This window comes from Mustela lutreola, chromosome 3 (assembly GCF_030435805.1).
Source record: "Mustela lutreola isolate mMusLut2 chromosome 3, mMusLut2.pri, whole genome shotgun sequence".
NCBI classification, from domain to species: domain Eukaryota; kingdom Metazoa; phylum Chordata; class Mammalia; order Carnivora; family Mustelidae; genus Mustela; species Mustela lutreola.
The window spans coordinates 67,208,289-67,222,261 of NC_081292.1; the positions used below are offsets into that span (position 1 = coordinate 67,208,289).

The window sequence follows — 13,973 nt, forward strand, 5'->3', positions numbered from 1 at the left end:
CATTTTTTTCTATACCACTTGTAAAGAAAGTCAAAAAAAGAAAAGATTCCATTAGTGACTCTGATGGTTAATTCTAGGGGCCTACTTGGCTGGGCCATGGTGTCCAGATATTTGGTCAAATGTTACTATGAATGTTTCTGTGAGAGCATTTTTTGGATGAGATAAACACTTAAACTGGTGGACTCTGAGTAAAGCAACCTGCCCTCCATAATGTGAGTGGGCCTCATTCCATCAGTGGAAGGCCTTAATGAAGGCTGACCTTTTCCAAGCAAGAAGGAATTCTGCCAACAATCTCCAGACTTAGAACTGCAACATCAGCTCTTCCCTGGGTCACCAGCTTCACAGCTTACCTTACAGATATTAGACTTTCCAGCCTCCATAATCACAAGCCAAGTCCTTAATTATTTCTCTCTCTCTAAATATGTGTGTGGGTGTTTATTTATGTATTATATGTATTTACTTATACATACACATTCTTGTGGTTCTCTGAAGAACACTGACAAATACAGTGACATATTAATTGCTGAATTTGAAGATTTATCTAAGGTTAACCTAACATCTTTTTCTTCTTATTAATGAGACCATTTTTTTTTTAAGGTTTTATATATTTATTTGACAGAGAGAGATCACAAGTAGGCAGAGAGCCATTCAGAGAGAGAGGGGGAAGCAGGCTCCCTGCTGAGCAGAGAGCCCGGTGTAGGGCTCAATCCTAGGACCCTGAGATCATGACCTGAGCTAAAGGCAGAGGCTTAACCCACTGAGCCACCCAGGCGCCCCAGTGAGACCGTTTTTGATAGAAAATTGTTTTTAGGGCAACTGGGTGAATCAGTTGTTAGGCAACTGCCCTCAGGTCAGGTCAAGATCCTGGAGTCCCAGGATCGAGTCCTGCATTGGGCTCCCTGCTCAGTGGGGCGTTTGCTTCTCCCTCTTACCCTCCCTGTTCTCATGCTTGGGCGCTCTCGTTCTCTCTCTAGTAAGTAAAGTCTTTAAAAAAAGAAAATTGTCTTTAGTATTTCCTTTAATTCATGAAATTTTATTAAATAAGTTACTGAAAATATTAAGTTTCTTAATGGATTTCTTCTTACTCTGTATTTAGTTTTTCAAAATAAATTTCAACATTGCCACATTTAAAAGCTAACCTCTCCTCCAAGATACATACTGACTCAGTAAATCTTCATTTAATATTTACTGAGCACCACCTATACGCCAGGTACTTTGCTGGTCTTGGGGAGATAAACAAGTATATAAGTCTTTGCCCAAAAGCAAAGAACAGCATCTAGACAATAAACAAGCAAGCATAGAATTTCAATATAACACAGTAAGTGCTATATGACATCTTCCATAATCCACAGCAAGTACCAGTTTGGTACACAATGAACTTTCTTTATACACAGAGATAAAGGCTGGCTAATACAGTTTTATGCCCAGGTCTAGGTTACCTTTTTTTAACTAAAATTTCAGTTTCTTTTTTGGAATATAACTGGCTTTTCAGTATTTACAAGTTATATCTGAGTTGCAAAAATTCTTTCTACATGTTTTCCTCTGTATTCCCCCATTCAATAATGGCTGCCACAATTAGGACACTTTTTTCTTGCATCTATAATGAAAACCTTAGACAGGAACTGCTCCAGGTCAAATAGATGCATACCACTGCTTTTTAATCTCAAAAGGCTGTGGTCATGTCCCTATACTGTAAATCACAAAACTAGTATTTTCAAATACAGAACAGGATCTATAATACCAGATATAGAGAAAAAGAAGGGGTATATACACATACGCACAGTCTAACCATGAAATTATATACAAGATACTGCTTAAGAGAAGACTAAAGGGTAGGGTTGGGAAGGTCACAAATTTTCAAACTATTATGTACTTTTAAAAAAGATTTATTTATTTATTTTAGAAAAAGAGGGAGAGCACGAGCAAGGGGAGGGGCAGGGGAGAGACAGAGAGAGAGAGAAGCAGACTTCCTGCTGGACACAGAACTCAACACAGGGCTCAATCTCAAGACTCTGAGATCATGACCTGAGCTGAAATCAAGAGTTGGACGCCCAACCAACTGAGCCAACCAGGGGGTCTCTGTTCTATACACTTTATCATTTTGCATGTGCAAATTTTATTTCTTTACTAGAAAAAATTTTTTGACAAAACTCAAAACAAAGCAATGCTTCTATCTTCACCATTTGAGCCAAATACTACCTTTCAAACAATCTATGGATGGTGGGTTAAAAATAGGTATATATGAAAAAATGTTGAAAGTACTGGCTATATTATGTCAATTATTAAAATATCTTCTAGGATATAAAGCATTAGAATCAAAGTAATAATTCTCAGGGCGCCTGGGTGGCTCAGTCATTAAGCGTCTGCCTTCAGCTCAGGGCATGACCTCAGGGTCCTGGGATCAAGCCACACATCAGGCTCTTTGCTCAGCGGGAAGCCTGCTTCTCCCTCTCCCACTCCCCCTGCTTGTGTTCTCTCTCTCTGTCAAATAAATAAATAAATTCTTTAAAAAAAAAAAAAAAGGTAATAATGCTCAACCTAAATGAAAATATTCAATTTCTCTAAGAAAGAGAAAAGCTTAAAAAGATGATATTTAACTGAGGTACATAGACCTAAACACTTAAAAAATTACAGAAAGCACTTCTAATAATGGTTACAGGGCGCCTGGGTAGCTCAGTGGGTTAAGCCGCTGCCTTCGGCTCGGGTCATGATCTCAGGGTCCTGGGATCGAGTCCCACATCGGGCTCTCTGCTCATCGGGGAGCCTGCTTCCTCCTCTCTCTCTCTCTGCCTGCCTCTCTGTCTACTTGTGGTCTCTCTCTGTCAAATAAATAAATAAAATCTTTAAAAAATAATAATAATAATGGTTACAAATACAATAAGGAGTTAGTAAAAGTCGACTAATTCCTTTTAACTAAAAAATCACTAATGTGCCTAGATATGGTGTAGAAAGTATTATTTGCTTCTACAGGTCATTTTCAGCTGACTCCCATATTTCATTAAACCTAAATTATTCTAACAAATTCCTACTAACGACATAATTTCATTGACTTACATAGACTAAACCATGTACATGCTATATAAAATAAAGAACTTCACTATCCTTTGTCCTGGTTCCTAGAAGGTTAATTTCTAAATCCTTGGAATATTCCGAGTGATGAGAGGCTTGGAATATTCATGGTAGGTCCCTGGGACCCATACCCAATAGTTTATACAGATTCATGGTCAGCTCCTACATAGTTTATGCTGAAGAGATAACATAGATGTGAGCTGGTCACATCAGAAAGACCACACTGGAAAGATGTGATTAGAGGGTTAGACCCTTCAACCATTTAACATCAGCCAGACCTCAGGTAAAAATAGGGAGTCTGGAGGCTGAGGGAAATCTCAGTAAAAGGGCCAGTGAAATCTCAGTAAAAGCTCTGGACACTGAAACTCAGGTGGGCATGCTGGCTGGCAATCAATGAATTTGCAAGAGAGGAGGGTAACATATCCTGAGGCTGACAGAAGCTTCACATGCGGACCACTCCTAATCCATCTCTCCTCTTTGACTAGTTCTAATCTGAGGCCTGTGCTACAACAGAACTGTAATCATGAAGTATAGCACTTTCCTGAGTTCTGTAAGTCATTCTAGTGATTTATAAAATTTGACAGGGTAGTAGAAACCCCCATATTTGTAGCCAGAATAGAGGATAGCCTGTGGACTCCAATAAAACTAGCTACTGATGTCCAAAGTAAGAGAAGCCTTGTGGAGGACTATGCCCTTAAACTGTGAAGTTCAGTTCAATCCTGGGTAGTCGGGTGTCAAAAACCAACTCCTGAAATAGTTCTGTGTGAGGTACAGAATGAGAATGGAAGAATAAGCTACATGGATAAGCATTACCCATAAATATTACCACTAACTGATATGAATTTAGAAAAATCAGAAAAATGCAGTGGGTTTCATGATAGCTGCATCATGAGCTATCAATAGATTTTCACTCGCTAAATGAATATTGCCAGTTTATATATTATTGATAACTACTGTGCTTAATTACTTATTCAAGTAGGGTATCAAAGAACTTAATTCAAAATATAATTTCCAAATTTGACCTTTTTAGACCAGTTTGCTTCCTAAGTCCTGTAAGAAACCACATGAGAAAACTCTCAAAAAAAAGAAAAAAGGAAAGAAAGAAAACTCTCTAATACCAAACTCTTTTACAATTTTCCCATCATGACAAACTACATATTTGGCCTGACTTCTTTCCAGTCTTATTGAGAAATAACTGACATACATCACTGTGTAACTTTAAGGCATATAGCTTGACTGTTTGATTTAAATATACTGTGGAATAATCACCACAATAGGTTCTGCTAACATCCATCTTCTTGTATAGATACAATGAAAAGGCAAGAAAAAAAAGACAAACATTTTCCTTCTGATGAGAACTCTTAGAACTGACTCTCAACAAATTTCCTAGAAGTCACACAGCAATGTTAGCTGTAATCATCATGTTATACATTATTTCCCTAATATGTATCTACATATTATTTATTTTTAAACACTGTAGTTATTTATAACTGGAAATTAAGGTCTGTTGACCACCTTCCTCTAATTCCCCTGCCCCCACCCTTCACCTCTGGTAACCACAAATCTGAGTTCTTTTTCTGAGTTTGGTTTTGTATTCTGTTTATATTCCACATGTGAGATCATGCACTATATTTTTCTGAATTATTTAACTATGCATGTCTTCAACTCAACAGTAGTGTGCAATCAAGGGTTCCATGCCAGCATTTGTTATCTGTCTTTTTGATGATGACCATTCTAACAGGCATGATGTGGTCTCTTTGTAGTTTTAATTTGCATTTTCCTCATGACTAGTGATGTTTAGCATCTTTTCATGTGCATTTGGCCTAATTTTAAGGCCATAATTATTCAAGCCAGTCAGTACCTGAATACTGATAAGTTATCAAATCAATCAAATTATATATTATTCTTTAATAAGATTCAAAGCACAAAAACAATTATTGTTTCAGCTGGCAATAAAACACTATGAAAATTAAATTTTACACACCTAACAGAATAGTTTATTTTTGCAATCGGAACCTTCATTCACTTACAACATCTTTAATAAAGTGCCAGGAACTATGCTAGGCAGCAAATATACAATGCCAGGCAAGCTGGTATACCACTGCAGTAAAAGAGACGGCTAAGTAAATTCAAAACAACACTTCATGGGGAAAATCAACAGGACAGAAGCACAAGGCATAAACAGCCAACACAGTCTTGGAAAAGCAATAAAAGGATAAAATTATCATACAGTAAACAAGAATACACTGAAGGAGCTGAGCAAGATTAATGTGATCCTTTGTTTTCTGAAAGGATAATGAGGGCAGTGCAGACTTAGTTGGGGGGGTGCTAGACCATAAAACAAAAAGAACATTAGAAAAAAATCTGAGACAGCATAGGCCTGCATAAAATAATGTTTGTGGGATTAGAGAAAAATCAACTTATTTTTAAATTCAAGCAGCACAGTCAAATGAACTTATGTAATTACTTGCTGTGGGAGACAAAGGGACAAAGGGAGTCGAGGATTACTAAGCAACACCTCATGAGAGTACCAGAAAGTTTAAGAAAAAAGATAATCTTGCATATGTTAATTTTGAGCCCATGACATCCAAGTATAGATGTCCAATAGGAAATTAGACATATGGGTCCAGAGTTCAATTAAAAAAAAATCAGGATTGGAATACAGATTTAGGGGTCATGAACACACTGATGGCATATAAAGCCTCTTGAGTGGATAAGGTCAGTCAGGGAATGTATGAAACAAAAAGGCCTAAGACATTGCCCTAAAGAACACCAATTAAGGAATAAACAGAGGTCACTGTCTTTAAACTAGACTTTAAACTATCTATCATTTGTGCATGTAATAAAGAATAATTCTTAAATTCTTAATTCTCAAAAACCAAAACCTACATTAAAAAAGATATGAGGTCACAAAATAAGGATTTATTACCAACTATGTGCCAGTGATCTTTTCACATGTACTCAATTATTGCTACAATAACCTTTTTAAGGTAGATGCCAATTCTTAAAATAAGGAAACAGAGTTTAAATAACCTGTGCCAGGTCATGAAGGCATGACAGGTACAATCCAGAGTAAGCTGTAACCCAGAATTTCAAAGTGATTCTGTCTAACCTTATTGCTTAAGAGAATCTACTTTTAAAAAATGATCTTTGGCAATAATCAAAATTTCAATTCATAAAAATTTAGGTCTGGAAGATAACCCAACTTCTTTATGTTACAAATAAGGAAACTGGGGTCCTTAAAAATAAAGGAGCTTTTCCAAAATACAATACTAAAATTTAAAAAGAGCCTGGGGGCTCCTGGGTGACTCAGTCAGCTGGGCATCTGACTCTTGATTTCAACTCAGATTGTGATCTCAGAGTCTGGGGATCAAGCTCAGCATAAAGTTCCACGTTCAGCAGGGAGTCTGCTTGGGATTCTTTCCCTCTGCCCTTCCCCCTGCTCATGCTCACATGGTCTCTTACTCTCTGACAAATAAATAAACCTTTAAAATAAATAAAAAGATCCTGAACAGTCAAAGCAATATTGAGAAAGAACAAAGTTGAAGGTATCACAATAAGAGATTCCAAAATACACTACAAAGCTGTAGTCATCCAAGCACTATGGTGCTGGTACAAAAACAGATACACAGATAAATGAAGCAGAATAACTAGCCCAGAACTAAATCCACACTTACATGTTCAATTAATCTATGACAAAGGAAGCCAAGAATATACAATGGGGAAAAGATAATCTCTTTAAAAAATGGTGTTGGGAAAACTAGATAGCTACATGCAAAAGAATGGAACTGGATGACTTTTGTACACCACACACAGAAATAAACTCAAATGTGACAGACACCTAAATGTGAGACCTGAAACCATGAACTCCTAGAAGAAAACACAGGCAATAATCCCTCTGACAGCAGTCTTAGCATCATTTTTCTATGTATGTCTCCTAAGGCAAGAAAACAAAAGCAAAAACAAAATACTGGGACTACGCTAAAATAAAAAGCTTTTGCACAATGAAGGAAACCATCAACAAAACAAGACAACCCACTGAAGAGAAGAAGATATTTACCAACAATTCATCCAGTAAGGGGTTTAATACCAAAAATATATAAAAAACTAAGGCAACACCAAAAAAAAACCAACAAAACAAAACATGTAATATAGTTAAAAAATGGGCAGAAGACAGGAAGAGACATTTTTCCAAAGAAGACATAAAGATAACCAACAGACACATAAAAAGATGTTCATCACCATAAATCAACAGGGAAATACAAATCAAAACCATATTTATACCTGCCAGAATGGCTACAATCAAAACATAAGGAACAACAAGTGAAGAAAAAGCATGTGGAGAAAATCACGTGGAGAAAAAGGAACCTTTGTACACTACTGGTGTGAATGTAAACTGGTTTAGCCATCATAGAAAACAGCATGGAGATGGCTCAAAAAATTAAAAATAAATGTAACATATGACCTAGTAATTTCATCACTGGTTACTTAACCAAACAAAACAAAAATGTTATTTTGAAAAGATATCACCCCTAAGCGCACTACAGTATTATTTACAATAAAAAGATAGGGAAGCAACCCAGTATCCATCAACAGCAAACGTATAAAGATGACGTGGTTACATATAAGAAATGAATATTAGCCATAAGAAAGGGCAAGATCTTGCCACTTGCAACAACACGGATGGATCTAAAGGGTATTGTGGTAACTGAAATAAGTCAGACAGAGAAAGACAAATACTATATCATTTCACTTACATGTGAATCTAAAAAACAAAGCAAACAGAAAAACCAGCTCAAATATAGCAAACTGAACTGGTGGTTGCCAAAGGTAAAGTGAATAAGGGGACAGGTGAAATAGATAAAAATCCAAACAAAGATGAAAAATATAGCATAAGGAATAGAGTCAGTAATACCACAATAATGTTGTATGATGACCTTATCGTGGTAAGCAATGAGTAATATACAGAATTGTTCAATCGTTTGTACACCTGAATATAATAACACTGTAATGTTATTTATACTTCATTAAAAAATCTCTACATATTTTCACAACAGACCATGATAAAAAAAAAAACTCAGTATAGCTGCAATATTAACTTTTGTACAATTCTAATATAGTAATCTATAATTAAAATGTTCACTAAATAGCATTTTGTAGCCTCTAAGCATCTCTGATTTTTAAATAAACATCCATCATTTTTATGCAGTTAACACATTTATCCTCTCACACAAAATTCCATTCAAATTTTTCAATTAATTTTTAACTATATTGTATATACTTACTGCCATGATTCCCATAGATTATAAAAGAATATCATTTAAAATGGGTAGGTGGTTCTCAGTATGCATTATATTTCCTTTGCAGACAGTACAGTCATATGTAAGATTCCAGAAATCAAAGAGTTACTGCAATTCCAAAGAAATCTATTTTTCTGAAAATACAAAGCTCTTTCACAACAGCCTGCTAAGAATACTTTAAAATCAATTTGACAAACCTAATGACATACCTAAAGAATTCCTGGTCTGTTGACTGTTTGGTGGTATGTTTTCCTTAGCCATGGAGATTAATATTTTACTGTTTTCAGAAAGCTTCTCCGATGCCTTTCCCTGAAAGAGACATTATATTTACAAAAGTAAGGGGGAAATAATCTACATTAAATATACACTGTACACTCAACACTCTAATTAAATGACTTGGCCAAATTACATAATGCATCATAGAAAAAATTTAAGTGTTACATCTGAGGAATTAACCAAAAGTATTTAACACTGTAATAAATGTAGTAAATTCTAATTAAATATTAGAATTCATTTAACAACAAATACTCACTGAGTTCCTACTACATAGTGTCCCAGGCACTGGAAACACAAATGAAAAGAACATATGAGAATCTCTGCCATCATAGAATTCAAACTACTGAGGGGACAAACGATAAACATAATATGTAAGTAGACTATGTAATACATAGAGAGTATGTAAGTAGACTATGTAATACATAGAGAGTAACCAGTAAGGTCTATGGGGAAAAATGAAGCATGGTAAGAACAACCATAAATGATGCAGCAGGGACTGAAAGACCTAACTGAGCAGTAATACTTGAATTAAGACTTAAAGATCATGATTTATGTACTACTTAACAATAATAATTATAATAAAATTATATGTAATAACTCTTTTCAAACACTATAACCTAGTCCTAAGAAAAGAGTAGTTCATAACCACAGACTTCAGGGCTGGACCATGAAGCCACGACTGTGTGTACTTGGATGAATTAACCCCTTTGAGCTTCACTTTTGTGATCTGTAAAACAAAAATAGTCCACATACTTAGCAGGGATATTATGATTCAGTAAGATAATACATGAAAGTCCTTGACACAACTCCTTGACCAAAGCGGCTTTTATGGAAAGACGGCAACATAGTATGATGGTTAAGAGAGCAAGTATTACAGTCAGGATGTCAGAAATCAAAGCCTACTTCTACTAACTCTGTGACATGAACTTCCCCATAACTCAGTTTACTCACTTAGAAAATGAGCATAACAGTATCTATCTCATAGATTCATATGAATCATAAATGTAGCCTCTTAAAACTAAGTCTCATCCATGAAAGGAAAAACCCTGCAACAAAGAATAATCTATCCAGCAAGGCTAGCATTCAGAATAGAAGATAAAGGTTTCCAGACAAAACTTAAAGGAATTCATTACCACTAAACTAGCCTTACAAGAAATGTTAAAGGGGATTCTTTGTGTGGAAAGGAAAGGTCATAGCAGGAATAAGATAAGTAGAAAAGGAAAAAATTTCACAGCTACATATTAACATAGTAAAACAGAATAATCCCTTATAAAACCAATACAGAGGTTAAAGCACAAAAGAAGTAAAATCAAATACATCTATATGGGCACCTGGGTGGCTCAGTCACTTAAGCATCTGCCTTCAGCTCAGGTTATGATTCCAGGGTCCTATGATGAAGCCCCACATCAGCCTCCCTGCTCAGCGGATGGCCTGCTTCTCCCCTCTCCCTCTGCCCCTCCCCCTGCTTGTGCTCTCTTGTGCTCTGTCTCAATCGAACAAAATCTTTTTAAAATATATATCTATAAAAAGTAAGTAATGGGATTCACAAAATAAAAGAATGTAAAATATGACACTATATAACTAAAACATAGGGGAGATAGGAGTAAAAATCTAGAGCTTTATAATGGGTTCAAACTTAAGCAACCATTAACTTAATAGACTGCTTGCTATATGCATAAGATGTTACATATAAGCCTAAGGTAATATATAAACCTACAAGAATATCGCTGGAAAAAGCCCATCAAAGCACAAGAGAGCAAGAGAAGAAAGGAACAAAGAACTACTAAAACAATTAACAAAATGGCAGTAAGTACATACCTATCAATAAATACTTTGAGTGTAAATGGACTAAATGCTCCAAAAAGACATGGGGTACAAAACAGATAAAAAAGCAAGACACACAAAAAAGGGCTGTGTCATGAGTGGCACATGTTGGGCAGTTGCATTGCTCTTCCTGTGAAATGGACATTAAGAGATTTCAGAATCATAATTTTCTTGTGTCTGAGCAGCTGTGATCATTGGTCCCAGTGCCCCATTTAAAAAAAAAAAAAGAAGAAAAAGAAAGAAAAGGGAAGGGGAAAAAAAAAAAGGCAAGACATAATATATATGCTGCCTACAAGAGACTCTTTTAAGACCAAAAGATATAGACAGATAGAAAGTGAAGGGATAGAAAAATATTTATCATTCAAATTGAAGTACAAAGACTGCAGGGGCACCTGGGTGGCTCAATGTGTTAAGCCTCCGCCTTTGGCTCAGGTCATGATCTCAAGAGTCCTGAAAATCGAGCCCCCCTCATCCGGCTCTCTGCTCAGCAGGGAGCCTGCCTCCCCCACCCTCTCTGCCTGCCTCTGCCCACTTGTCAAATACATAAATAAAATCTTAAGAAAAAACAAAACAAAAACAAATACTGTAACAAGAGAAAAAGAGGGGTGCCTGGGTGGCTCAGTGGGTTAAGCCGCTGCCTTGGGCTCAGGTCATGATCTCAGGGTCCTGGGATCGAGCCCCACATCGGGCTCTCTGCTCAGCGGCGAGCCTGCTCTCCTCTCTCTCTCTGCCTGCCTCTCTGCCTACTTGTGATCTCTGTCTGTCAAATAAATAAAATAAAAATCTTAAAAAAAAAAAAAAGAATACTACACAATCATAAAGGGATTAACTCAACAAGAATACAGAACAATTGTAAATATTTATGCGCCCAACATGGGAGCACCCAAATACATAAAGCAGCTATTAATTAACATAAAGGAAGTACCAATCAATACTACTATTGATAGTAATGATAGTATTGGTAGTAATACTAGTAACAGGAGACTTTAACACCCCACTAACAACAACAGATAGATCATCTTTACAGAAAATTAACAAGGAAAACAGTGGCTTCAAATGACACATTGAACAGGTGGATCTAACAGATACGTTCAGAAACATTTCATCCTAAAACAGCAGAATACACAATCCTTTCAAGTGTACATGAAACATTCTCCAGAATACATCACATATTAGGCAACAAGTCCCAACAAATTCAAAAAGATTAAATTTAGTCATATCATGCATCTTTTCTGGCCATAATGATAAGAAACTAAAAATCAACCACAAGAAAAAAAAAAAAAACTGGAATGAAGACAAATACATGCAGGTTAAATAACATGCTACTAAACAATGAATGGGTCACCCAAGATATAAATGAAATTTAAAAATACACAGAGACGAATAAAAATGAAAACATGATGGACCAAAATGTTTGGGATACAGCAAAAGCTGTTCTAAAAAGCAAGATTATAAGCAATATATACCTAACTCAAGAAGCAAGAAAAATCTCAAAAGAGTAACCTAACCTTACATCAAACAAAACCCCAAACCAGTAGAAAGAAGAAAACAATAAAGAAATAAATGAAATAGAGCAGAAATAAATGAAATAGAAACTAAAAAAACAACAGATCAATGAAACCAGAAGGTGGTTCTTTGTAAAAATCAACAAAATCTGATAAGCCTTTAGCCAGACTCACCAAAAGAGAGGGCTCAAATCAACAAAATCAGAAATGAAAGGAGAAACAACCAACACCACAGAAATATAAAAGAATATGAAAAATTATATGCCTACATATTAGACAACCTAGAATAGATCAATTCCTAGAAACATACAATGTTCCAAATCTGAATCAGGAAGTCAAAGAAAATGTGTCCAGACCAATTACCAGCAATGAAATTGAAACAGTAATCAAAAACTGCCAAGGAACAAAAGTCCAAGATCAGATGGCTTCACAGGTGAATTCTACCAAACATTTTAAAGAAGAGTTAATACCTATTCTTTTCAAACTATTCCAAAAAATAGAAGAGGAAGGAAAGTTCCCAAATTCATTCTCAAATCAAATAAAGACAATACCAAAAGAGAACTACTGGCCCATATTTCTAATGAATATAGATGCAAAAGTCCTCAACGAAATATTAGCAAACCAAATGCAACACTACATTTAGAAAAAAACGTTCACTACGATCAAGTGGGATTTATTTCTGGGATGCAAGGGTAGTTCAATATTCACAAATCAAAACAATACATAAAATCAACAAGAGAAAGGATAAAACTATATATACATTTCTGTAGATGCAGAAAAAGCATTGGACAAGGTACAACATCCACTTATGATAAAAACTCTCACCAAACTAGTTAGAGGGAACATACCGCAACATAACAAAGGCCATATGGGAAAATCCCAGAGCTAACAACATTAACAGAAAAATTGATGCTTGCCCCCTAATATCAGGAACAAAACAGGGATGTCCACTTTTACCACTTTTATTCAACTTATTAATACTGAAAGTCCTAGCCACAGCAATCAGACAAGTTAAAGAAATAAAAGGCCTCCAAAATGGTAAGGAAGAAATAAAACTTTCACTATTTGTAGATGATATTAAATACAGAAAACCTACAAGGCCATAGGTTAAAAAAAAAAAAAGAAAATATTCAGAAACCCATTGCGTTTCTATCATGAAACAGAAATCAAGAAAACAATTTCAGGGGGGTAGAGAGGGTGATTGGGTTATGGACACTGGGGAAGGTAGGTGCTGCAGTGAGTGCTGTGAAGTGTAAACCTAGTGATTCACAGACCTATACCCCTGGGGCTAATAACACATTATATGTTAATAAAAAAATTTAAAAATCAATAAAAAAAATCGGGTAAAAAAAAACACAATTTCATTTATAACTACACCAAAATAATACCTAGGAATAAACTTAATTAAGGAAGTGAAAGACTTATACTGTAAAAACTATAAAACTGTGATGAAAGAAATTGAAGACAACATGAACAAATGGTTAGATATTCCATGCTCTGGAATGGACTGGAAAACCAAACTTTGTTCAAATATCTATACTACCCAAAGCAATCTACAGATTTAATGCAATTTCTATCAAAATACCAACAGCATTTTTCACAGAAATAGAATCATCCTAAAATTTGTATGAAACCACAAAAGACCCCAAAAGCCAAAGCAAACTTAAAAAGAAACCAAAATACAGGAAGTACCATAATCCCAGATTTCAAGATATACTAGGAGGTTCTAATTATAAAAGTAGTATGGTATAAAAATAGACACACAGATCAACAGAATAGACTAGAAAACCCAGAAATATGTGGTCAATTAATCCGCAGCAGCAGCAGAGGCATGAATATGCAAGGGGAAAAAGACGGTCTCTTCCACAAATGGTGTTGGGGAAACTGGACAGCAACGTGCGAATAAAAGAAACTGGATGATTTTTCTCACACCATACACAAAAATAAACTCAAAATGGATTAGGACCTAAATGTGAGGTCTGAAACCATAAAACTCCTA

At 35.6% G+C, this 13,973-nt stretch overlaps 1 protein-coding gene and 1 non-coding gene across 12 annotated transcripts in view; one reads left to right on the forward strand and one right to left on the reverse strand.

Annotated features, from left to right (window-relative positions):
• Nucleotides 1-13,973, reverse strand: part of CSPP1 (centrosome and spindle pole associated protein 1) — a 167,972-nt gene that overhangs the window by 139,659 nt on the left and 14,340 nt on the right. For 10 of the 11 annotated variants that reach the window (XM_059166296.1, XM_059166293.1, XM_059166299.1 and 7 more), the window contains exon 3: nucleotides 8,579-8,678. In XM_059166296.1, the coding sequence (XP_059022279.1) occupies nucleotides 8,579-8,678 (100 nt within the window). Of the gene's footprint in view, nucleotides 1-8,578; nucleotides 8,679-8,901; nucleotides 8,931-13,973 lie in introns of all 11 variants that reach the window. The other variant, XM_059166294.1, reaches the window with a different exon arrangement.
• Nucleotides 10,548-10,680, forward strand: LOC131828446 (U11 spliceosomal RNA). The gene has a single exon (XR_009352452.1). It is a non-coding gene; the product is annotated as a U11 spliceosomal RNA (small nuclear RNA).